The sequence below is a fragment of the Apium graveolens genome, chromosome 8, assembly GCF_009905375.1.
Source record: "Apium graveolens cultivar Ventura chromosome 8, ASM990537v1, whole genome shotgun sequence".
In the NCBI taxonomy this organism is placed as follows: Eukaryota; Viridiplantae; Streptophyta; class Magnoliopsida; order Apiales; family Apiaceae; genus Apium; species Apium graveolens.
In genome coordinates this window covers 32,453,219-32,479,132 of record NC_133654.1, presented here as the reverse complement: position 1 = coordinate 32,479,132, position 25,914 = coordinate 32,453,219, and the positions used below count along the sequence as shown (strand labels likewise).

The following is a 25,914-nucleotide window of genomic DNA, read 5'->3' as shown; positions in this document are numbered from 1 at the left end:
AGGTGTAACATCTGTTCCACTTCTCAATAATTGCTGTCAAGTGGAGTGTGTATAAGTAAAAGAGAGAAAATATTTTAAATCTTTTATCTACTTTTGTATTCTATACTCTCTCTCTTTTTCTTATCTTCTCACATTCTCTGACGGTTTTCTATATAGACATTTTATCAAACACCTTTCAGGCACTCTTCTTTCTCACTTATTTCTCAATGGCACCCAAGGATATAATCTTTAATGGAGCAAAGTTTGTCCCCAACAACTATGATGCCATTCACATTAAGAGTAAAGCTCCTTCGGAACTTCATTTAATCAGGATTTTTTATCTCATAGTGAAATTGGGTTCGCATTGACACAGCTATCCAGTATATCTGGAACTCAAGTTCTGACATTCTGGCATACTGGACATTATGATGATGGTGGTAAGCATGGGACTCCAAGCATCGTATTTACAGCAAATGAGGTTGAGTATGTTGTAGTTCGAAAAGCTCTACACCTACCTGAATCCTGTCAATTCAGTTCTGCTGTGGAGGAGCCCTTGCTACAGCAAATGATGGCTAATCTTGGGTATGAACAGAGTTTGGCTAAGCTGGGTTAACTCAAACGCCCATATATTCGAAAGGAATGGAGCTTCTTCTTCGATTGCATCACGAAGACGTTTGCCAACAAGTGCTCAAATTTTGATGCCATTCCTATTCTGACACAACAAATTGGGTATGCACTCCTAAACCAGTCTCATTTTGATTATGCAAAGAATGTGTTATATTTTATAGGAGATAGAATGAAAGAGGACATGAATGTAGTTTACTTTGCTAGGTTCTGTCAGTTAATTTACAATTACTGTACATCAGATGAACCACAATTAGCAAGTGAACATATAGAACCATTTAGATTAGCTAAGAGGGCTTTTAATGATTTTTTCACTACTGACAACAAGAAGGGAGTTTTGAGACCCCTTAAAATTCCTTTATCAGTAAAGCAAGCCCTTGTAAATGCTGATTATGAAACCTATTCATTGCTATATCCTGATGTCCAACCCACCAACACATAACAGCCATCAGAACCAACCACCACCCAAACACAACAACCACAAACATCAGCACATACCAATCAACCATCAGCACCTACAGTGAAGCCTTCTTCTTCTAGAGCAAAGAGGACAAAGACTGTACCTCAGACACAACAAAAGAGAAGGAAGATGATTCTGAGAGATGAATCTGATGCTGAGGCACAGGTTCAACCATCAGAACCTGTTGCTAAAGCAGCTGAGGAAGTGTCTCCTCAGAAAACAAAGGAAACTGGGAGTTCTAGGCCCCTCAAAAGGCTTAGAAAGATACATTCTGATGATAAAGTTCCCAAAGTCTCTCCACCCTTGAAGAGATGGAAGAAACAAAGAGCTAACAGGGATATAGCTGAGTCAGATTCAGAGGATGTGGAAGCAGCAGCTAAGGAAGGGGATCAGGAATCTCTAATCCCAAAGGAGCCAATTGTGATTGAATCCCTTCCATCTACACAACCAGAATTTGTTGAAGCCACTGAATCTACACCTCCACAATCTCCAATTCAAGAGCTAGAGACTGCTACACCACCAATGCCTACACCTCCTGTGTCTCCTATCATTGAACAAGTACATGCTGAAGACCCAGGTACAAGTGCTGAAATAGATATTCACAACATTGTTGTGCCTGAGGTTCTGTACTTAGAAGCTCCAACCATTCTTCAACATACTCCACCAACAAAACCAATTTTAGATGCTGATTTCAATGTAGATATTCCAATAACACCTCTTCTGAATCTAGATGATGAAGATCAGATATTAGGTGAGCATCAGAATTTGGATGTTGATCAGAACTTAGAGGATGATTTTGAAACCTCTATAGCCTCACGCACTATCATTTTATCAGAGGAAGCTGATTCTGCAGGCTCTCTAAGTTCTGATGCTGCAAATGCTGACAATACTGGTGAAGCTGCTACAAATCTATATACTGATGCAACTGGTCCTTCAGGAAATGCACCTCAACAAGTTCTAGGAAAATCTGATCTAATCAAGAACTTTGTTAGAGAGGATGTACCAGTACCTTGGAGTGAAACTCCAAGAGGAAAAGAATGGATCAAGGAGTGGAACAAAGTTGATTTTGTTTCTACTGCAAATATTCTTGCTGAGCACCTGGCTAAAGCTGATGAGATGCTGGTGAATGATGACTTCAAAGTACAGCTCAGAGTTACTGCATTAAGTACCAGGCACCTTCAAGGTCAACACTCAATAACTCAATCCAAGGTGAACAAAATTCAAGAAACACTGATTCAGCAAGACATGAATGTCAAATTGGAAAAGAACAGGTTTTTTAAGACAGCCTTTGACCGCATTGGGTATATAGAAAAGACTCAAGAAAAGCAACAAGCTCAAATATCTGATATTTTAAAGAATCAAGCTGCTCAACAAGATCAACTCAATGAAATCCAAAACTCTATGGAATTGCTTGTCTCTCTCCTTCTACCAAGTGATGCCAAAAAGGGGGAGAAAGTGATTAAGTCCAAATGCAAAACTGATCAACCACTGAAGGGTAAGGATGATGATAATGAAGACCAGGGAAACTCTGAAAGGGGTAGAGATCATGGTCAAGGCAAAGGCTCTTCATCTAGGAAAGCAGGAACTTCTACACAGAGATCAAGCTCTGATACTGATAGAAGAATAAGTTCTGATAAGCAAGTTCTGACTAAGCCTGATGTTCTGATATAGGGTGAAAGTCAAGAATCACAGAAGTTTATGCAGACACTGAAGTTCAAGGGGAAGGAAACAACAGTCTACTATCAAGACCCCAAATTACGAAAGACGGATGAAGAAATTTCAAAAAGACTATTTCTCAAAGACAATCCAGGAATGGACCTTGAAAGTCCGAAGGAAGAAGAAGCCAGACTTAAAGCAGAAAATGTCAAATCCAAGTCTAAAGATTCTATTACTGCAAAGAAACCTCCAAAGCCTAAGGGCGGGCATTGTGCTTAAAGAGAAGACAAACTCTGAGGCAACCAAAATTGAATCCAAACCCAAATCACAAGTACAGGTAGATCCAAGGTTCAAGGGAAAAGCTAAAGTTGATGAACCTATAAAGATATATATGCCAATCATGGATCTGGAAGCAAAATCTGATGAAGATACTAGTCTGATTTTGAAAAAGAAGAATATTCAAACAACCTCTGATAGAGCTCATGTTGTTCAAGATCAGGACTTAGTAAATTCTGATATTACAATGAAGTAAGCAACCTCTGACAGAGCTCAAGTTATCTTGACATCAGAAGAAAAGGAAACCTCTGACATTGCTCTTATTAAACCTTCAAAAATTCTACTACCTGGGTTTACTAAAGCTCAACAATCTACTCAACCTTTGAAGACTACATCAAGTGGTTTTGAAGCAAGAGTTATTCGAGGGAAGGAAGCTAGAGACAAATCAGGATTGGGTAGTTCTAAAGAAAAAAGAGTAAATAATACTACCTCTGATCCAACTTCTTTGAGTGAACCAGGAGTAGGAACAACTCCTGAAAGATTGAATCAACTGAAGTCTGTACAAATGGTCTACCACTCTATGCTAAAAGAAGATATCATGCTATACTTCATGACCGATGGGAGGGTATTCCAGATAAGAAGGATGCTATTCGTTTGTAGTACTTTGAAGAATTGCAACATGTGCTATTTCTACTTCAAGTGAAAAACAGATCAACGGATGGTGCTGCCAGTTACTTAAAATCTGATATTGAAAGGCAGAAGAAATTTTACTCTGTAAAGTCTGACAGACCATACTATCCTAAGTACAGAGCTCACAATGGTGATATAGTTGAGATGAAGCCTAATACTGCCAAAATCACTACATTTTTGGGTATTAAGGGACTGGAATTTAATCTGGAGTCTGACAAAGCTTATCTGATCAGACTGAATCAGGAGATAAGGAAAGCAAAAATATATGATCTCAGGGCTGCTATCATTCAGACAGGTGAAGATACAGTTGAACTTAAAGATGCAAAAAGGAGGATGCAGAATGAACTTGAATATGCTGAGAGAACTCTTTTGAAGAACTACCTCAGAACAACGCTTGACATTAAAGATCACACACTGAAGCCAAGTCAAGAACTACAGCTGATAAATTTTGAAGGATATACAGGTTAAAGCTGATATCGGACTTTAAGGATGGTAAAAGCTCTAAAGACTGTGAGTTATAGTTATTTAATCAAATTCTCATATACATTTGTACTTAATGTTTTTTACATCATCAAATATCTATTGAACTTGTATATTATGCTAATTTATAAGTTGGGGGAGATTGTTAGATATATTTGTGATGTCATGTCTAATAATGATTTGTGTTTAATTTTCAGATCTTGAATAACAGGACAAATCATGACTTAACTGGAAATCAGTACTTATACTAAAGTCAGAACTTAAGATATCAGAACTTAAGTTATCAGAACTTAAGATATCAGAAGATATTTATCAGAAGATAATATCAGGACTTAAGAAGACATTCAGATAAGGAAGGCGACTAATTGAAGGAAAGAAGATTAAGACAAACACAAGAAGAGATATGCATGGAGAAGAATTCTATGAAGAATAGAAGACTTGGAGGAAAAGATAACTAATTGATATATTTTAGGATGCAGACTTATATTCGATATCAATTAGAAGATTATCTTGTAATTGTGTGTCTATATAAACACAGCATAGGGTTTACACTATAAGTGTTATTATAATCGAGAATATTATTCATTGTAACCCTAGCAGCTCTCGTGATATTTGTTCATCACTGAGAGAGAAAGGTTCCATTGTAATACTGTTTTATTAATAAGATTATTCTGTGTTTCATACTTGTGTTCTTAATTCGATTTGATTATAGTATACACTGTATTCAACCCCCTTCTACAGTGTGTGTGACCTAACATTACAAGACTGAGATTGGGACAGAAATAAGATTTGATAGCTACAGGTATGACAAGTAATATGTGTCAAGTAACTGTCAGGGGTTTTGCTACAACAGAACAAGAAGTTTGACAAACAAGGATGAGTAGGGATTCAGTTAAAGAGTTGTGATAAAGGTGGAATGTTTTCTTAAGGAAGCATCCAGTCAAAAACTTATAGTGCACGGGAAAGAGTTTGGATGGATCAGATGACGAGAATCATGAATATCTTGCTTTCATAGCAATATCTGAAGATGGTCCAACTCACATATCTCAGGTTTCAATTTTTTGAACCACTACAATATTTTGCTCTCAATATTCAATGCATGATAAGATCTTAGTGTTTAAATGTTTAACACTCGCACAAACATGATAGCATCACACGTAGATAATGTTGAACTAGTTCACTAGATTATTTTTAGGTAACTAGGTATGATGTTTAACTTGTGGATGTTACTTTAGATGATCTTAAATATGTGTTTGAATATTTATTGCACATGATTAATTTCTTTAGTGAGATATATGTTTTCCAGCACTTAAGACCTCTGTTTATGCTTACTCTCTATATACTATTACAATGTGATTTATTCATTTGATCTGAATTGTTTGTTAAGATGTATTGGTTTATAATTGGATTGAGATAGCTAGATGAGATTCATCAACATGATTGGACTAGATAGAATTAGTGATTTATTTGTTAATACTGTTTATTCCAGATCATGCATGTCTTGCTTAATTCTTACGCGTAACGTTTCTAAATGAATGTCATATATTCTTAATACAATGTTTGCTTATTTTTATGCCATGAATGCATCTTTTAGTACTTGCATTAATTATAGAAGAAGCATTTTTAGGATTACAATAGGGCAAAGACTGCTAGTCCTCCTTATGTAAGGTTGGAATCATTTTTCCCCTAGCCTAGAGACAAATTTGTCAAGGATAATAAAATGGAGAAAATGGTTAGTCAAAGATAAGAATTAGCATGATAAGGTTGCAGCTGTTGTTATCTCTGTTTATAGTAAAATCTCTAATCCATCTGGACCCAAACTGATATGTTGGGTACCAAGAATTGTTAATACATTTGTGAGTGTAGCGCATAATAGGTTAAATGGTTCATATGTATTCTTGGTAATTCATACTCAAGGCATATGATCAAAGAAAGATCCTCACAATCAAATGTGATTAATAAAAACTATTGCGTCAATAATCTTTGGAGATGACAACAAAGGTTTTCATTACGGGACAAAGCTATGAAGAAAAAGGGATGTCATCATGGATTTAATAATTGCTATCTCTGATAACAACTAATCATTGGAGTCACTGATAACAGTTGAAGCATCTTTCTTTCTGGAAAATCAAGACACAAATCCTCTTATCAGACAGTTCTGCATCAAAGGATAAAATGTCAATTCAATGAAGGATTAGTGTCTCATCTGAAGCATGAAGGTTGAGAAGCTTGCTCTTCTTAGAGTAAGGAATGGATATGCTCATGGCTAGACTGGAAACTCTAGAAAGGTGAAGTCAATGGTTTCTACCGTAAAACTTCATTGGACAAAAGTTTAGCTATGGAATTAGAAGATCTCATCCTTGAACTTCAATTCAAGGAACTCTTTTGTAAAAAGGGGTTAGTGAGAGGACTGCATCATCTGAAATTCAGAAGATGATAAATGTGAGGCATGTCAGAAAGAGAAGTCAAAGACAACATCACATCAAAGCAAAGATATATCTTAGTGATGAGTGATGGCTACTCTTAACACAAAGTTGTTGTTCGTGCGTTCTCAAGACAAGACATCACAGATGGTGATTGATCATGTCAAAGAGGATCAAGCTGGAAGCAACTGTAACATAAATGATCTTGTGGACAGATAATGGGACTAAATTCAAGAAGCAGTTCTGATTAATATCTATAAAATCAAGAATATTATGAGACATATTCAGTACCAGGAGCTCCGTGTCATAATGGAGTGGTACAAAGGAAGAACCGGAACTTGATTAAAGCAACAAGTACAATGTCAAGCTAATCAAGACTTTCTAAATACCAAAGGGCTGAAGCAGTCAATATAGTTTGTAACAAGTAAGATCAAGCCTCGATCAGGATGTATACATGAAGACCATTAATGAGTTAATGGCCAACAGAAGCAAATACCAGATAACCTAAAAGTGTTTGGAGAGAATGTTCTACAGAAGCAAATAATGAAATGTTTTAAGTTGTTTGAAGATCTTGGCATTTGAAGCTAAGACTTGTAAGGATATTCTTCATAGCTACTCAATGGAGACTACAACCTATAGGGTATTTTTGGTTGATCAACAGAAGATGATAGATAGTCTGAGTGCACAGTTTAACAACTCAATGCTCCAAGCTATTATAGGAGAAATTAATGGTATTGATGACTCATATCCAAACAGTGGAATGGCAGTGTAATACACATATCATTACTTCAATGAAGCCAGTCATCAAGGATAAGGATTTTCAAGTAATCCCAGCAACAGCTTAAGGGGAGCAAAAGAAGGATCAACTAGTCAGACACAACACCACATTGTAAATCAGAGGACACTAAAGAACAAATCTGCTGAGACAAAGGGTTTGATGTCAATGTTATTCCCAGAGTCTAGTTCTTAAGTGATCCAGATGGTGGAGTAATGATTAGCAGGGCTATTCAGTATGAATGATTATTTCTCTAGTTTTCTATCTATAAAAGAAACTAAGAAAGTTACAGAAGCTCTGATAGATCCAGATTGATTGGGTGATTGCAAAGCAAGATAAACTCAATCAGTCAGCAAGCAGATTGTAGGGAAGCTGGTATTCAAAACCAAATGACAAATATTGTTATTGTAATTGGTACAAGGATAACCAGAAGTCAATACTGGATGACAATGGCATTGTTACGAGGAACAGGGCCAAACTGGATGCTAGGTTATTATCTGGAAGCAGTATCTAACATAAAGCACCAGTGACGAGACTTGAGGATATTACGACATATCTGGCACCTGTTGCACATTCTACCTGGAATTGGACTCTGGTAAATGTGAACAAGTGTATTCCTGGTTGGTTAGTCAAAAGAATTAGTCAATGCATAAAAAGTTCATGGACTTTACAGTTGAAGATCTATTGGACAATGTATATCTCTTCTTCACAAGCTCACTTCAGGTTGGTATGAACTAGTATATGACTCAAGAAATCATCAAGGACATGGTATGTCACTCTAACTGAAGTTATAGTTAAATATGAACTAGTAGAGTCGTTATATTAATAACTTTCTTATCACTAAGCACAAATATAGTGTTATATATGTGTAGTGATATAATATTCTCAAGATGCCAAAGTGCAAGGTTCCAAGTGGATCCTGGAGAATCCAATCTTATAGCTATTAACAAGATTATTAGATATCTTAAGGGCCTATCAACTCTTGGAGTAAAGTACCCTAAAGATATTGTGCTTAACATGTTTGGCTATATAGATATAGATTACACAGGTTGTAAGAAAGACATGAGAAGTATCTCTGAAACTGTCAACTTAAGTGACAGGAGAAATATCTCGAGAAGCTGTTAACTTCAAGGGAGAAGATTGATTTCTTGTTACGATAAGAAACAAGCTCAAATCCAACAACTCTTTGGAACACTCTATGACAAGGCATCTTGACACCAGGTATCATTATTTCACAGAGTCACTTGCAGAAACACTTACTAAATCACTTGTTAAAGTTAATCTTTCAAGACTGGTTTGTAAGTGTGGGATATCATTCATTGCATATTAGTTGGAAATCCCATCTATAAAGAATTCTTAATATAAGTTCACAAGTATGAAATCTTCAATATTTAAAGGACTTATGAATTTATCAGTAATTCAGTACCTCGTACTTAGTGCTGCTATCTTGATTATCATGATTACAATGTCATATATATTTATAGTAATACTTTAATTAAGTATTATAGCATTAAGTTTGAATTTTATTTTAATTGATTTAAATTATGACTGTAGAAAATTTCATTCCATATCAGTCTTATAATTTAAATTATATTAAAATAATATGCAACATACTTATTTGTATCATGTACGAATAATTGTGATACTTTTAGTATTAGTGATATTATTTAGAAATTTTGTTCTAAGTAATCAATGCTTATTTCTAAAATCACTAATATTAGAAGTTGAAGTATTTTCTAAGTTATGTGTATAAAACTCTCAATATTTTATATGCTTAGAAATTATTTCTAAAATTACTAATTATCCAAAGAGTGATTGCCATGTGTATAACTCATATGTTCTATTGGTGATTATTCAATGATAATTATAAATATTTAAGTGCTAGTATCTAACTCATAGATATTTAGTATTTATTTATTTAACATCTATTTTGGGTAGTTTGGATTATGGAAATTGAAGCAATTCAATGATTATATTTGCTCCATAATTCAAACTAACTTAAAATAGATAAGCAGCATGATTGATTATAACTAAATCTGTCAATAATTGATATCTAGTATATTGATTGTAACTTTTGTGTTATAAGTTAATTATGAGATTTTGGTTATTAGTGAATTTAGCAATGTTTACATCTCAAGAATTCACTGAAATCAGAATCATGATTGTAGCATGATTAGTTGTATGCTAATTTTTGACTTATATCAGTTAATGATATTAGTTAAGAGCTCAACTATGAACTAATTGTGAAGTATTAGTATTTGTGACATTACTTAGAACTCCTCTAAGTAATCAATGCTTATCCTCGATCACTTATACTAATATAAAAAGTGTAAAAATCTTTCTTAAGTACAACTATGGTTATTGTGTTTGATACTTTATTAGAAGTAACTATATGTTGTCCACTTAGAATAATTTTTATACTTATTTGCAAATTCCTAAACATTTTGATAATAGATGCAATACCCAATGGATTAAAGTATATGGAACCTAGAATATTTTTTCTAAGATTGCAAACAAGACAATGTTGGTTAATATTGCTTTATTTATCGAACCAATATTATTTGAGATATTACAGTTGTTAGGAGTTAACAATTGTATAAAATATGAAATTGAATGTTGATGTCTATTTGATAGATAACTGGTATTTAATTCATTGATATCTTATTTTAATATTTAAAATAAGGTGCAACATATTTATTGGTATCTAAAATACTGTAATAGCTTGCTTCTCGGGCGGCTCGCACCCTGGGTGGTGCGGCTGAGCCAGAGTGGGCTCAGCAGTTGAAAAATATTAGTCAATGATATATTGTTAATATTTTGTTGCAGATAATTGTGAGATTTTAAGTTCTAGTGAATTTATATGAGTTGCTATATCTGAAAGATTCACTATAACTTGAAATCAGCAGCATAGGCAGTCTTATTAAGGTTATTTATCAATAAACAGTTTTGTTGATTATAATCTTACAAAGATAGATTATGGAGCTTTTGATGTGAAGGAGAATTGCTTAGACTTTACCCTAAGTGATCAATGCTTTTATAAAAACTCATTCATATTAAAAGACAAGATCTTTCTTTCTCTTCTTAATCCTAGTAGGTCATCAGTCTGTATCTTATCAAATCATTTATTTCTTTATGCATAAAAACAGACTCGTGCACTCAAACAGTTTTAAGAGAAAAATCAAATTTCTTTCTACAGTGGTGATTGCTTGTTTCATTAAAATCTTTGTGAAATCACTATTGTACATCATTTCTCTCAAAAGATTAAATGTATAATTTTCATTCATTATAGATCTTAAGTGCATTTTATCTCTATATTTCCATATATTTTGTGATACAGGTTTAGCCTCCAATGGCCTTCTTTCATTTTATAGTCATGAGGTTGAAAACCCACAACTTCTATCCCAGACTGTAAAGACAAACACAGAAATAGAAAACATAACCAACCAACACTCTCTTACCACTAAAATGAAGTATGAATAAGCGTGAGGGAGAAAGTGCCTTAGTGCACCATATAAGGAAGGTTCTGAAGTCAACCCAGCAGCTCTGTCTCCTACAAAGATGAGTAGTATTTAAATCGAGACAACTGCTAGCCCCCATACATCTTCTCAAAAAGATGTACTGGCTGAAAAGGCACAAAAATAGTTACTAGATTCATCCTCTCAACAGGGTGCATCTATTGAAATTCACCTGTCGGCCAGGGTATTCGATGTAGTGTCAACACCTCACACATAAACAATTCTTGATGCACAAGGATAGGTTACACACACAGAGGATGAGTTGAAAGAAATAAGAGTTTCGACCATTTTAAGGTCAGATTCGAGTTTTCAAGGTTCTTTAATGGACCAATTGCCTTTACAGGTATTAGGAGAGGATACTGATCCAATAGCCATATGTCAATGGTCCGTGTCTACCTCCCCGGGCTTAAATCCCCTGGATGCATCTACGGATAGTGGATCTGACATAGGCGTAGATCGGCAACTTGTTGACAATGATTTAGATTTACCTAATAAGTCACAAGGAAATGTCTTCACAAACATTAGAAGGAAAATTTGATCTTTATGCTGAATTCCTTGGATCATTGTTTACCTTCCCAAAGTTCAAATTTGGAACCCTAAAAGGGAAACTAGCAAATTATAGATTATGACTCAGATTCATCTAACGAGTCTAACAAGGATGGGGATTTGCGAACTCCCATTGCACCACCTATAACCTCCTTAAGGATGGCTAAGGTGATTTTCCTTGTAGGTACAACTGGATTTTGGAGCTATGAGATGAGTGATACGCTTGTGAGAATGAGTGTAAACATGAGTGAAGAGAAGAGTGAAACACTTGTGAGGTACACGAAACAGAATCACACACTCACAGTGAAGAAGAAAGAGAAACACCATATCCCATTCATTATCCCTAAACATGGTTCTTGATACTTCGGGTCTCGAATCTGTTTATGATTGGAACCTAACTCTTAGGGACCTAACATTTACATATTGGATTAGAATACTTTGAGACCTAACAAGTTGAGAGCTAACAATTGGTGATCTCACAGTTGGGAGGTATAAGGAGTTGGGAATATTGGTTAACAGGGTGATCAATGCTGAAGCCATTTCTGTAGCATTTAAAGGGACACGGTTGATCAAACTATGACTTGTTATTTCTTTTCCAACCAAGTAAAATATGAGACCTCCTTCAGATAACAGCATACATTCCTTCTCTAAGGGGGAGAGAAAAACTTAGGTAATAGTTTGGAGGATTCCTCAACTAAAGGGGAGAAATAGCAAGCAGGAGGGAAAAGGTAAAGCATATAACCACAACACCATTATTGTTTGTAACTACGGATCCTATTGTACGGGAGAGGTGGTAAACGAAGGTGATCTCCTTTAAGCAGATGATTCTCATTGGGGGAGAAGTAAGAGAGATATATGCTTATCAACAGGAAATGTGGTTGTACAAAGGAAGCTGATGATGATTACTTCAAGACTGAGAAGTGTTATTTGGCAGAGATTTGAATAACCATAGAAATGAAGATGAAACTACTTGAAGATCAGTTCAGTGCTAGAGAAACAAGCATCTTTCATTTCAGTTACTCAAGAAATCTGGAAATGCAGAATTTGATCCAGAAAACCAGTAGCATTATTTACAAGTCCTGGTACTTTACTTTTTCAAGTTGTTAGCCGATTTATCCTCTCCATTTAATTTGTTTGTTAGGTTTAACAAACAAATAGGGGGAGATTGTTGGTGAGACTGCGTAGCTGTATTAACAATTACGTGATAACTCAACACAAGAACAACACTAGAACAGGACAGGTTAATAATACTACGTCTATACAAGAAATCAGGAAGAAATGAAGACAAGGCAAATACAAAGAATCAAAGGATTAGAAGAAAGCTTGAAGTCTGTTTACAGATCACTGAAAGAAGTCCATTAATCAGTGAAGAATAAAGGTTAAAGACTTTCAGGGTTTCAGAAATGATGAAGATTCAGTGTATAATTGCTGCCAGAAGATTTCAGTGTTTTGACATTAATTGAAGATAGACAGTGTTCGAAGCATAGGAATCTGAAAAATTGAAGACATGGTATAGAAACAGGTTAAAGAAGACAGCTGTAGTCTTGAAGTTATACTCACTGACAGAAGTTCATTTATATGTTCAAGCGTCGGTGAAGATCAATGAATGAAGTATTCAAGATTGTAGTAGCAATGAAGACGTTGTCTAAAGTACCAGAAAGGATTCCAGTGAAAGTACATTAATTTATTGAAATTCAGTGTTTGAGCGGTAAAGTTGTTACAGGATTAACAATGTAATCAAGGCTATAATACGAAGACCTGAATCGGGGTTAGTCATCTGTGAACCAGACCAGTTGCATTAGGCGTCAATAGCTCGTGAAAGGAATCTGGGTATTATTTTTAGGAAAATTGTTAAGTTGAGGAACGTACTTGAATTGAACATTTATCTGTTAAAGTACAAGAAGAGGTGAGCGAGGTATGCAGCTAAGCGGCTCGAGTGATTGGCGAAGCTCAAAATTTAATTGTTAAATTAAATAAATTTTTTTAATAGACTTTAATATAATTTATTTAATAAACTAAAAATGATTTATTTTATAACTTTAAGTAAGTTTATTTTATAAATCTAAATTAGTTTATTTATATAAGTTATATTTAAAGTTTATTTAATAAATTAATTTAGTTACAATTTAAACTTAAACAAAAAGAAAAAGAAAAGAAAACCAAAATATAGGGAAGAGAAAAAGAAAATAGAAAAAGAAAACAAAAAAGTAGAAAAGAAAAACAAAAAAAGAGAAAAAGGAAAAAAAAAAAGAAATCAATAAAAAGAACCTGGCAACCAAATGGTCACAGGTTGGTAAAAGAGGTGGTTTTTGTTACTAGTCGCAGGTTGTGGAATAAGATAAAGAAATCAAGTGCTAGTCGCCAGTTGTATTTATTAGTCGCATGTTACCTGTAATTTTTGTTAGTCACAGGTTACAAAAAGAATATTCATGATCTCAACTCTCTCCTCAGCCACACATTATTGATAAAAAGTCTACACAAGCAGCAGATCAGATTCAAGAATTGTATTGTTCTGTTCATCTTCTTCTCTCCCAAAAGAGCTGAAGATTTCAGCAAAGAATTTACAGAGAAGCTCAAGCTTTTTGTTTATCCGTTTAACTTCTCACCGGAGTAATGTTATAATTCCCAGTTTAACTCTTGTATATTCTTAGAGGAATTGTAAACGTTACCCGGTAATTAAATCCTAGTACAAACAAAAGCTAGATCATTGTATATGATTTGATTTGTAAATCTTTGTAGAAGCTAGGAACCTTGTTGTTCTTAGATTATAGCCGGTTAATTTATTTACCTGAGTGTAGCAACACCCCTCGAGGATTTATATACAAATATATATTTCCCCGAATATCTTGTGTTCCTCGCTTTATTGTTCCAAACACTATTCCTCTGAAGAACACGAAACCACTAACCGAGTACTAAATTTTATATCCGCAAAAGATTTGAAAGAATTTTTTAATTTAGTGATTATCGTATTCAATCCCCCTTCTACGATAATTCGGGACCTAACAGTACATTCCACCACGAAGTCAGCCAACGCCTGGGCTTTTATTGTCGTTCGCGGCTTGTATTTAATGTCGAATTCTCCCAATTCTATTGCCCATTTAATCAGTCTCCCACTAGCTTTGAGACTGTGAATGATGTTTCTCAAGGGCTGATTTGTTAGCATTTCGATTTTATGAGCTTGGAAGTAAGGACACAATTTCCTTGAAGCCATCACCAGGGTTAAAGCAAACTTTTCAATAGTCGAATAATTCAACTCAGCTCCGTGCAGAATCTTACTAACAAATAGATAGGTTTATGGACTTTAAGTTCCTCTTTAATCAATATAACGCTCAAGGCGTTTTCTGAAACAGCCAAATATAAGTATAAAACTTCATTCAGAGCTGGTTTAACCAACAACGGGGCTTGAACCATATACTTTTTCAATCCTTCAAATGCCTCCTGACTTTCCTCAGTCCATATGAAATCTTTTACTTTCTTCAAGGATTTGAAGAATGGCAAGTATTTGTCTCCAGACTTGGAGATGAATCGTCCCAGAGCCGCAACTCTTCCTATGAGTTTCTGAACGTCCTTTATGGAACGTGGTGGTTCCATATCCAGGAGAGATTTTATTTTATCCGGATTGGCCTCGATTCCTCTTTTGGAGACCATAAATCCCAAAAACTTTCCAGATCCTACTCCGAAAGCGCACTTTACAGGATTTAGCATCATCTTATGATATCTCAGCACCTCAAAAGCTTCCCTCAAATGGGTTATGTGATCAGTCTTTACCAGACTTTTGACTAACATGTCATCGACATATAATTCCATAGTTTTTCCAATAAGATCCTTGAAAATATTATTTACCAACCTTTGATAGGTAGCTCTTGCATTCTTAAGGCCAAATGTCATAACAAGATAACAGAAAACACCAAAGTCAGTGATGAACGATACCTTTGGGATGTCATCCTTATGCATCTTAATCAGATTATATCCACTGAATCAATCCATAAAACTCAGCATCTCTTGGTGGCTTCTATCAATGTATCGATTCTTGGCAGCGGTAAATAATCCTTCGGACATGCAACATTCAGATCAGTGAAATCCACGCACATTTTCCTTTTTCCATTAGCCTTATTTACCATTACAGGGTTTGTCAACCATTCCGGAAATTGTATCTCTTCAATAAAACCAGTCTCCAAGAGCTTTTCTACTTCTTGCTTGATTGCTTCCTGCCTTTCAGGGGCAAAGCTTCTTTTCTTTTGCTTCACCGTCTTTCGATTAAGATCTACGTTCAACTTGTGAGTAATCAGTTCTGGGTCTATGCCAGGCATATCAGCTGCTGATCATGCAAATACATCATTATTCTCTTGTAAAAATCTCACCAAATTCCCTTTAAGGGGCTCCTCTAGTGACGCTCTAATGAAAGTTACTTTCTCAGGATCCTCGGGAGCTAAAGGGATCGGGACCAAGTCTTCTGCTGGCTTCCTTTTTTTCTCGTTCTCGCGAACATCCAGTTCTTTAATAGGCAAAACCTTCCCCCAAATCCATCAGCCCTAGAAGAGGCTACATAACAACTCCTTGCTATCTTTTGATCTCCTCTCTCTTCTTCAATCCCGTTTCGGGTGGGAAACTTCATCATTGAATGGTAAGAAGAGGGAACTTCCTTGAAAGCATGTATTCCCGTTCTTTCCATGATTGCATTGTAAGTTGATCCAACTTTTACCACTACAAAGTCCAACATCTGTGTTGCTTGTCTTGGCCCATGCCCTATAGTTAGGGGCAACTTGATTATTCCTTGCACGGGGTACTCGACTCCAGCAAAATCATATATTGGCATATCAGTTGAGGTTAATTGAGAATCATTGTAACACATCCTTATAAAGGTATCATGGAGTAAGATGTCCACAAAAGCTTCATTCTCTACGAGGACCCTCTTCACCGGGTTGTTGCCTATTATTGGTGTTATGACCAGGGGATCGTCATGAGGAAATTTGATACCTTCTAAATCAGAATCATCAAACATCATTGTTACTCCTGTTTAAGCCCTCTTCGGGGCTTCTCCAACAATATGCATAACTTTCCTAGTATATGCTTTCCTTGAATTTTTAGATGAACCAATAATAATTGGTCCTTCGAAGATTGTATTTATCACTGACCCTCGGGGTCGTGGTCCTCCAAAGATTGCGTTTATCACCGGTCCCCTGGGTTGGGGATTTCGCCCCTGATCATCCTGATCCCTTTTGCGATCATTAAAGTTCCTTCTTCCATTATTACTTCTCTCTCCTCCATCTTCAGTATACTTGCTCAGCCTTTCTTTTCGAATGAGGAACTCTATTTCATCTTTCAATTATCTACACTCATCGGTGTCATGACCAGCATCCTTGTGGAACCTGCAATATTTGCTCTTATCCAACTTGGTAGGATCAGCCTTCAGGGGCTTAGGCCAACGAATATCTCTATCTTTCTCGATTTCCATCAAGATCTGACTTCTAAGAGCATTCAACTTAGAATATTCGGTGAACTTTTGTCCAAGTCCTCCCTTCTTCGGGGTTGAAACAGTGCTTTGCTCAGTTCTAGGATACTTGTCCTTAGCAATATATTCCAGATTAGTCTTCCGCTTCTTGCCACCGGCAGGCTCGTTATTTACCACCGTCTTCCTCATGCTTTCTTCCACTTTAATGTACTTCTCAGCCCTATCTTGGAGCTGTAACATGCTTTCAGGGGGCATTTGGCTAACGACATCTTGAAGAACTCGTCCCTAGCTCCCTGCTGTAGTGCTATCATAGCTACCTTGTCATCAAGGTCTGGGACCTTCAAAGCTTCCTTGGTGAAACGGTTCAGATAGTCTCTCAAGGACTCTTTTGCTCCCTGCACAATGCTCATGAGGGATGCTGAACTTTTCTCATGCACTCTCCCACTAATGAATTGCTTAATAAAAGCTTGACTTAGATCACTGAAGGACCCAATAGAATTTGGAGGCAAACGGCTATACCTTTTTTGAGCCATTCTCGACAGGATTTGAGGAAAGGTCCGACACTTAATATCGTCGTTCACGGGCTGCAACAACAGTGCATTAGAGAATGTCATGACATGATTAGCGGGATCTCCAGTGCCATCATAAGCTTTGATGGTGGGCATCTTAAATTTTCTTGAGATGTGGGCATTCATTATCTCTTCAATGAATGGTAGAGTTGGATCATCAAGATCTCCTAGGGGTAGAAGATCACTTGGATCAGCCCTTGGGACAACATTCCTTCTTTGTAGCGGACCATCCAGGTCTATGATTGGAGGAGGATTTCTCCTCCTTGGAGGTAATGGGGGTTTCGGGGTCAGGTGCGCCTCCAGGTCGTGTTTCAGTCTTTGGATCTCAACTTCATGAGCCCTGATCCTCTCTTGCACTTCTTGGGGATTCATCCCTCGAGTGCTTTTGGGGCGTTGGTTAGCATCAGGCATTGGTTCTTTACCAGAACGCCTCCTCCTCGGAGCCACATCATCATCCGAAAATTCGGAGTCTCTCTCAGTGTAAGGCCCAGAGAATTCTTGATCCTCCGGAATAGGAGCCAAACCCCGTATGTAGGGGTGTATGCCCTTGTGCTTCACTCCGATTAGCATGTCCACTTCCTTCAATCTCAGGGTATAAGGGCATCCCACAAGGGGGGTTAGTGGTCACAATAATGGAATACTCATACCCAACGGGTCGAGAATTCACAGGTATATGTAGTTACTGAAGTTGGGAATTCGTCCCTTAAGGAGCCGGGGGATTCTTCCCTTGTGGCTGAGGCTCAGTTGCCCCTTTGGTGGTGGCATAAGTCGAATGCGGGGGTATTTCCACCGTTGACAAAATCGTTTGGGTCGTCTCAGCTGGTGTTACTTCGGGGGCGTTGCTACCGCTCCGTGTTCTCACCATGGTTATTGTTATGCTTTCCCATAGACGGCGCCAAATGTTACGGAAAAAACTTAGGGTATATTTAATACCAGGGTTCGTGAGCTTCGAGGCTCGATGTGACTGCTCTTGTGTTTCGTGACTCGATCTGCCTTAACAAGATGCCTACGTACCTTGCTGATTGCCAAGGATCAAGTCAAAAACGTAGTTCTGATTGGTGGGGGTGAAACCCTTTATATAGGTGTGGAATACCTTGAATTAGATTAGATTTAGGATACTTGGTGGGCAAGTCTCAGAATTAGAATGGATTTTGAAGTCCTCGAAAGTAGTAATCTGATTACTTATCCTTCGAGACCTATTGGAGGCTAATCCACAAGGTTTCATACCTTTATTAGGACTTTTCTCAATAGCTGATTTTTCCATTATTTAGCAATTACAAAAATAATAAATATTTAGAGTTACTGGGTCTTCTTTGTTCCATCGGGTCTGATCAATGTGTTAGCCTTCTTGGGCCTGATCAATGTGGTAACCTTCTTGATTTGAATATCATACACATGGGCTTCTTTAATGGGCCTTACAGCCCTAGATGTAATTAATGTAACATTAATAATGTAATTAAGATTTATTCAACAATAATTTTTTGTTTTTGACGTGAACACGCTATTATGAAATAAATATACATCCATGATATTTATAGATTCTTGAACCATGTAATGCATTCAACCACCTGTGTGTACATGCTTACATGATAAGCATGTTTGAGAGTTACTTAAAAAATAACTTATTTATTTATAAGACCGTAATTATTTATCGACGAGCGTTTGTTGATCCAACTTAGAAGCTGAATTTACAATTTATAAGCTCATAATTTGAATGTTAGTAACGATGTAATTTTTCTTAATTTATTTTAATTTTTTTACTTTTTTATTAATTTTAATTTTAAAATATATGTTTTAAAATGTTTTTCTAATTTTAAATCCACGAACTAAGTTAATTGTATTTAAACATTATTTATTGTAAATTATCTAAATAAAAAATTTTATCTTTTAAGTAAAATTATCCAAATACTTATATAACTTATAAATATTTATCTACTTAATACTTATAAGTCACTTATTTATTTTAAATCGTAAATTATTTATTTTAATATTTACCAAACGGACACGATATCTGAATTAAAAGAAATTTATCATGGAACTGCTGCATGATCAGATACTCCCCCGATAGATGATCACAATTCACAGGATAGTTTCTTATTTTGGTGGACTGTCCATCCAAAACAATATAAACATTAGATAATTGAAGTGATAAATACTGATTATCAAATAACATTATTAAGAATATCTCTAAGGAAGAGCACATGTTAGCAATAATATCTACGTGACAATCCTAATTTTAAAAATATAGATAATATGTAAAAAAAACAGTACTCTTGTTAGGTAAAATTTTAGATGCCGAGAAAAAGGCGGCCTACATTTGTTGAATGAATGACTGTCATCTATATTCGGGCCACGTCATTTTTCCGTCTATAATATTTCTCCAGCGGCTTATTTTCCGTGCAGGTACACCTTCCCGCTAGAATATCTGGGTCAAATATATATAATTAAGGTTTGGAATTTTAGAATTGAGTGGAGTTTTACAAAAAATTACATTTATATATATAATAATTACATTTAATATATATATAATTACTAATTTAATTTTATATTTTAACTTTATGTAATATAATTGTAAAAATTTAATATCAAAAAGCTGTAAAAAAATCATGTTAACCAATTTTATTAATTACTTATATTATTTTTTATTGTACATTTTTATATAAAAAACTATTAAAAATTACTTGGATAAAAAATTAGTTAAATATTTTATAATATATAAAAGTAATGTTTGTTAACTAATTTTTTTCATGATTTAAATATTATAATAACATCAGTTAATATTTTTATTTTATACATATATATATATATATTATTTCCACTTATATTTAAGTTAAAAAAATATTTTTTTATTAATAATTTCTTACCAACCTTTTTTGATAAAATATAACTATTAAAGTTTGAAAATAACAATAAAAACTGTTTTTTGAATATAGCTAATCATTATAGCTAATACGCACAATTTCTTACATGTTCATCAATTTTTACATAATATCTATTTTCTACTAATATAGCTTATATTCAATGAATATAGTTACTGAGATGTTCTAACATTAATAGCATGACAATTTAATCCTGAATTCAAAGTAAATAGAAAATTGGGATCGGGAACAATCATTACCACTGCACACCTGTAATTAATACCAGCCACCACAACTTCCAGCAACAAAACACCAGCAAACCAGATTATAGTCTCTAATAATTTGAAATGATCCGCATCATGCTTTTGAAACCAATACCCAGATATTGAACCTCCAACCCTTTCACCAAGATATTTGTCCAAATAAAACTCGAAGAAATTAGAAAATAAGCAAATATAACTCTGAAAATATATAACACACCACAATTCCAAGCAAAATATCACTCCATATATAGCACGTAATATTAATCTTTAAATTACAAACATACATGAATATATGCACCAGGTTTCTGATGTAATAAACTGCCAGCATTAATCTCACCGCAACACGTGAATTACATCTGACATTATTAGACCCAGACCAGCTGCCCATTAAAAGTTTTCTGGAGTTATATACAAACCAAAGCTCCACAAAAATATTACTCCCACAAAAATAACATTCCACTAGTAATTAATTAGACCTCTCCAGATTTGCCCAAAAATTCTGAAATAAACTTGATCCACCAGATTTACACATAAAAAAATTCGAATTCAACGACACATCTGACATCCCACTTCATTTGTGCGTAGTTGCAAGAAGAAGGATGGAGAAAGAGAGTAAAGAAAAAACTAGCATGAAACATAGCCTCGAATTTTGGCGGTTTTAAGTGGCAGAGACAAGCTATTAGCCTCAACTTTGACATTGCTGGGAACTTGTGCTTCACTTTTGCTGAATCCATTTGAATCTCTTGACACTCTATTTTACTTATTTACTTAATTTAGTACTCAACTCAAGTAAACATGAATAATTGTAGAGGCCTAGGTCATAGAAGGTAGAAAAGCTTAGATATCATTTTTCCAATAGATTTGTGACAATATATTAATTTACCTAAGAAGTAACCAAGTACTACAAACAGTCAAACACATGTTGCCCCATCAGCACTGAGTTCATGCATTTTCTGATTCAGACCGCTGAGTGTTGTTAGACTTCCCGAGCAACCGGTAGACAATCCTGCGGCTAATTGATCTGCCATGCGGGGCATGTAAGCTTTAAAAATAAGGCCAAACCAATCCATCAATAAGGAACCAACCTTTACAAATATGCACCAATACATATCAGACAAAAAACATACAATGAATACCAAATTTTGACGAATACTTCGTATTTCAAACATCAACTCTTGTTAGTTACACAAGTACCTAAAATTCCCAGACTCAAATATTTGTTACAGTTTCTATGCTAAAGTGATAATCTCTCTTTAATCTTCCCAGTTCTAAGATCACATATGAACTTCACAGTTTCGTAAACAGGCATCTCCATGTTGGAATATACTCTGAGATACAGTACACACAAACAAGTAGCAAAGGGAATGCCACATCAGCGTTAGTTAGTTAGGAGTTTGTTATAAGAACAAGTTGTAGTATTCATTTCTCTCTCTAACAGATTATAATATTTTTCACAATGTTCTCTCTACCTTCAATATCAATGAATGTTCTATCTTTCATCTTGTCCTTCATTTCTGCAACTTAATGTTTAGTAATGAAGATCACAAGGTTTAACATGGTATCAGAGCGATAATTACTACGTGATCTTTCATTATTATCTTCTTATCAGGTGTTTTCTATCTTTTCTTGTGCTTTTCGATCTGTTTTCTTGAATTTTGATGCTTTTGTGAATCATTCATGATGAAGTATACAAATTCTTGTGGAAATTACTGTGTTTTTGTGATGATTTGAGCTTCCGTACTGATTTCTGCGTGTTGTTTTGATCTCTTTCGCGAAAATTGATTTTTCTGCGATCTCTTTCTCGATCTCATTTCAATCTTCTTTGATCTCTTCTCGAACTTTCTTGAATTGTTATTACTAGATTCTATATCGTTTTGTTGTTACAGTACTTAATTTCTGTTAACCTAGCAGTGATTGTTAGTTGTTGGGAGTTTTGTGTTCTTGAATCACGATCAAATTACCTAAACAGTCACAATGTCTGCTTCATCAAATCCTTGGACTAGACCTTTAGTTCAACCAAATCATGATGTTTCCAGTGTGTTTTACATACATCCATCTGATGCCAATACGACTCAACTAGTTTCAGTCAAGTTTAATGGATCTGGATACAGTAATTGGAAAAGATCTATGATGCTTAGTTTGTCAGCTAAGAATAAACTAGGTTTTGTAGATGGATCAGTTGCTAAACCTGAAATTACTTCTATGGATTATAAAGCTTGGGAAAGGTGTAATGACCTGGTATTTTCATGGTTACTTTGCAACATAGATGATTCAATTTCTCGTAGTGTTCTGTTCTTTAAAACTGCAAGAGAGATTTGGCTTGACCTTGAGGACAGGTTTGGTTATGCTTCAATGACACAAATATTCACATTAGAGCAACAATTGTCTGAGTTGTCTTAAGGATCTAAGAATGTGTCAGATTTTTTCACTGAGATTAAAGCTCTCTGGGATGCTATGAGTGATATTAGCCCATTGCCATGTTGTACATGTCACAAGTGCACATGTAATGTCACTCAAAAGGTATTGCAGATGTAGCATGATCATAGACTATTGCAGTTTATGATGAAGTTGAATGATAGATTTGCCACTGTGAGAGGCAATATTTTAATGCAGCAGCCACTACCAACTCTATCAAATGCTTTTAGAGTTTTCTCTCAGGAAGAGAGGCACCAGGAATTTTCACAGAGTACTTCTCAAAATGAGACACTGGCTTTCATGGTGGATGGTAGGAAAGGTTTTCAGAAACAAGGAAATTTTCAGAAACAACCTGGATTTAAAGGGAATTCTAATTCCAAAGGGGGATCATATTTTGTACTAATTATAAAATGTCTGGTCATACTGTTGACAGGTGCTTCAAGCTCCATGGATATCCTCCAAACTTTAAGAATTCTAAAGATAAAAGGCTAGCTGCAGCAGCTGCCATTGGCACTTCACAGACTGAGCCTCAAGAGATTAAAACCGATTCTCCTACCATATCTGTAGCTCAATATCAACAGCTGATGGAGTTACTTTCTAAACAATCTGTTTCTGACTCACAGAATCAAAATGATCATGCATTGTTTGCTGATAAGCTTTGTTTGACAGCTGAAAAATCTGACAAAGGTGGTTGGTTGATAGATAGTGGTGCTACTAACCATATCCGTTCTGATTTGAGTCTTTTTCACAATTATAAATCTGTTGAAGGAACTAAAGAGTATATCACCATTCCTGATGAAAGGAAAATACCTATTGTTCATACAGGATCTGTCACAGTCCATCCTGGTTTTGTTCTTCATATTGTGTTACACATACCTCAGTTTCAATTTAATTTGCTCTCTGTACAAAAGATTTGTAAAGATTTGAATAGTACAGTGGTTTTTAATGGTAATACCTGTTTCTTACAGGACCATTTGCTGAAAGAGAGTCCAATTCTTCTTGGTAAGTTTCAAGGAGGTCTGTACAGCACTTCAGGAGTTCATGATGCAGAAGTGCTTTCTAAATCAAGTTTTCTCAGCTTCAAGGATGATATTAGTCTTTGGCATTTAAGATTAGGTCATCTGCCCTTTACAAGAATGAAACATATTTCTGGTTTATCAAATGTGAAAGATTCTACTTCCAACTTTATCTGTCAGATTTGTCCTTTAGCAAGACAGGCTAGGAATTCTTTTTCTCACAGTGAAATCAAGTCCACTGTTCCTTTTGAACGTGTTCACATTGATGTATGGGGGCCTTATAAGGTCAAGTCATATTCTGGTTGTAATTAATTTCTTACTATAGTTGATGACTATAGTAGGTTTACTTGGGTGCATATGCTGAAAAATAGAACAGATTGTGTTAAATTTTTTAAGGATTTCATTGCTCATGTAGCAACTCAATATAGTGCTAAAATTGTTAAGGTCAGATCTGACAATGCTCCTAAACTATGTCAGGGTTTAATGAAAGAGTTATTTCTGCAACAAGGTATATTTCATCAAACCACCTGTCGTTACACTCCACAACAAAATGGTGCGGTGGAGCGTAAACACAGGCATCTACTTGAAATAGGCAGGGCTTTGTTCTTTCAGTCAAAGATTCCTAAAAAATATTGGAGTGAAAGCATACTTTGTGCAGCATACATTCTCAATCGAATTCCTTTGCAAAGCATTCATAATGATACACCTTACTACAGATTGACTGGTAATGTTCCAGACTTATCTCATTTTAGAGTGTTTGGTAGTTTGTGTTTTGCCTCTACCATTTCTGAACATAGAACTAAATTTGAGCCTAGAGCTATAGCTTGTGTCTTCTTGGGATATGCTGTTTCATAGCAAGGGTATAAAGTGTTGGATTTTTCCAGAGACACTGTGTTTGTTTTAAGGGATTTAGTTTTTCATGAGACTCATTTCCCTTTCCATTCACAATCTCTACCTATTGATTATCCTGCTACTATTTACTTGCCTTCTGTTACTTCATTCTATGACTCAGATGATACTATAAATTTTCCTTCTACTCCTAGCTCAGATCCTCAATCTGTAGGGAGTGGTGTTCCTGATAGTGTTTCTACTACTACTCCAACTAGTGTCACAACTTCCAATAGTTTTTCAGTACTTCAAGATTTGAGCACTGATGAGTCTTTGAATGTAACTACTGAATTACCTGTTATCAGAAAGTCCACTAGAATTCACAAAACTCCTTCATATCTCTCATCTTATAAATGCAATACTGTTGTATGTTCTACACATTGGTGTAATCTTGTCAAAACTCCATCTATTCAACCAGCTTGTACTATCAAGGAACTTTTGAGTTATAAAGAAGCTGCTAATAATCCAGTTTGGATTGCAGCAATGCAAAAAGAATTGGAAGCCTTGCATACCAACAACACATGGGATCTTGTTCCCTTACCTGCTAACAAGTAACCAATTGGCTCCAAATGGGTTTTTAAGGTCAAGTTGAAGTCAGATGGCTCTTTAGAACGTTGTAAAGCACGTTTAGTAGCCAAACGCTATAATCAGAAGCATGGCATTGACTACCAGGAGACTTTTTCTCCAGTAGTCAAAATGAGTACTGTTAGAATTCTGTTGGCTTTGGCTGCTAGTAGAAACTGGGAATTACATCAACTTGATGTAAATAATGTGTTTTTGCATGGAACTCTCAAAGAAGTGGTTTATATGCAGGTTCCTGATGGGGTACCTAACCCTCATAATCTGGTTTGTTTACTTAGAAAGTCCATTTATGGTCTTAAGCAGACCTCCAGGGAGTGGCATGCCAAATTGGTTGAAGAGCTCATTTGTCAAGGTTTTATGCAATCGAAAAACGATTATAGTTTATTCATTAAGAGACAAGGATCTGTTATGTGTATAGCAGCTGTTTATGTTGATGATGTGATCCTT

General features: G+C 35.5%; 1 protein-coding gene across 1 annotated transcript; it reads left to right on the top strand.

Moving 5' to 3' along the window:
• The first annotated feature begins 22,540 nt into the window (after window positions 1–22,540).
• LOC141679463 (uncharacterized) lies at window positions 22,541–25,440 on the top strand. The gene is made up of 4 exons (XM_074485960.1): window positions 22,541–22,902; window positions 23,415–24,282; window positions 24,394–24,750; window positions 24,853–25,440. The coding sequence occupies exons 1-4, from the start codon at window positions 22,541–22,543 to the stop codon at window positions 25,438–25,440; spliced, it is 2,175 nt and encodes a 724-aa protein (XP_074342061.1).
• The last annotated feature ends 474 nt before the right edge of the window (window positions 25,441–25,914 follow it).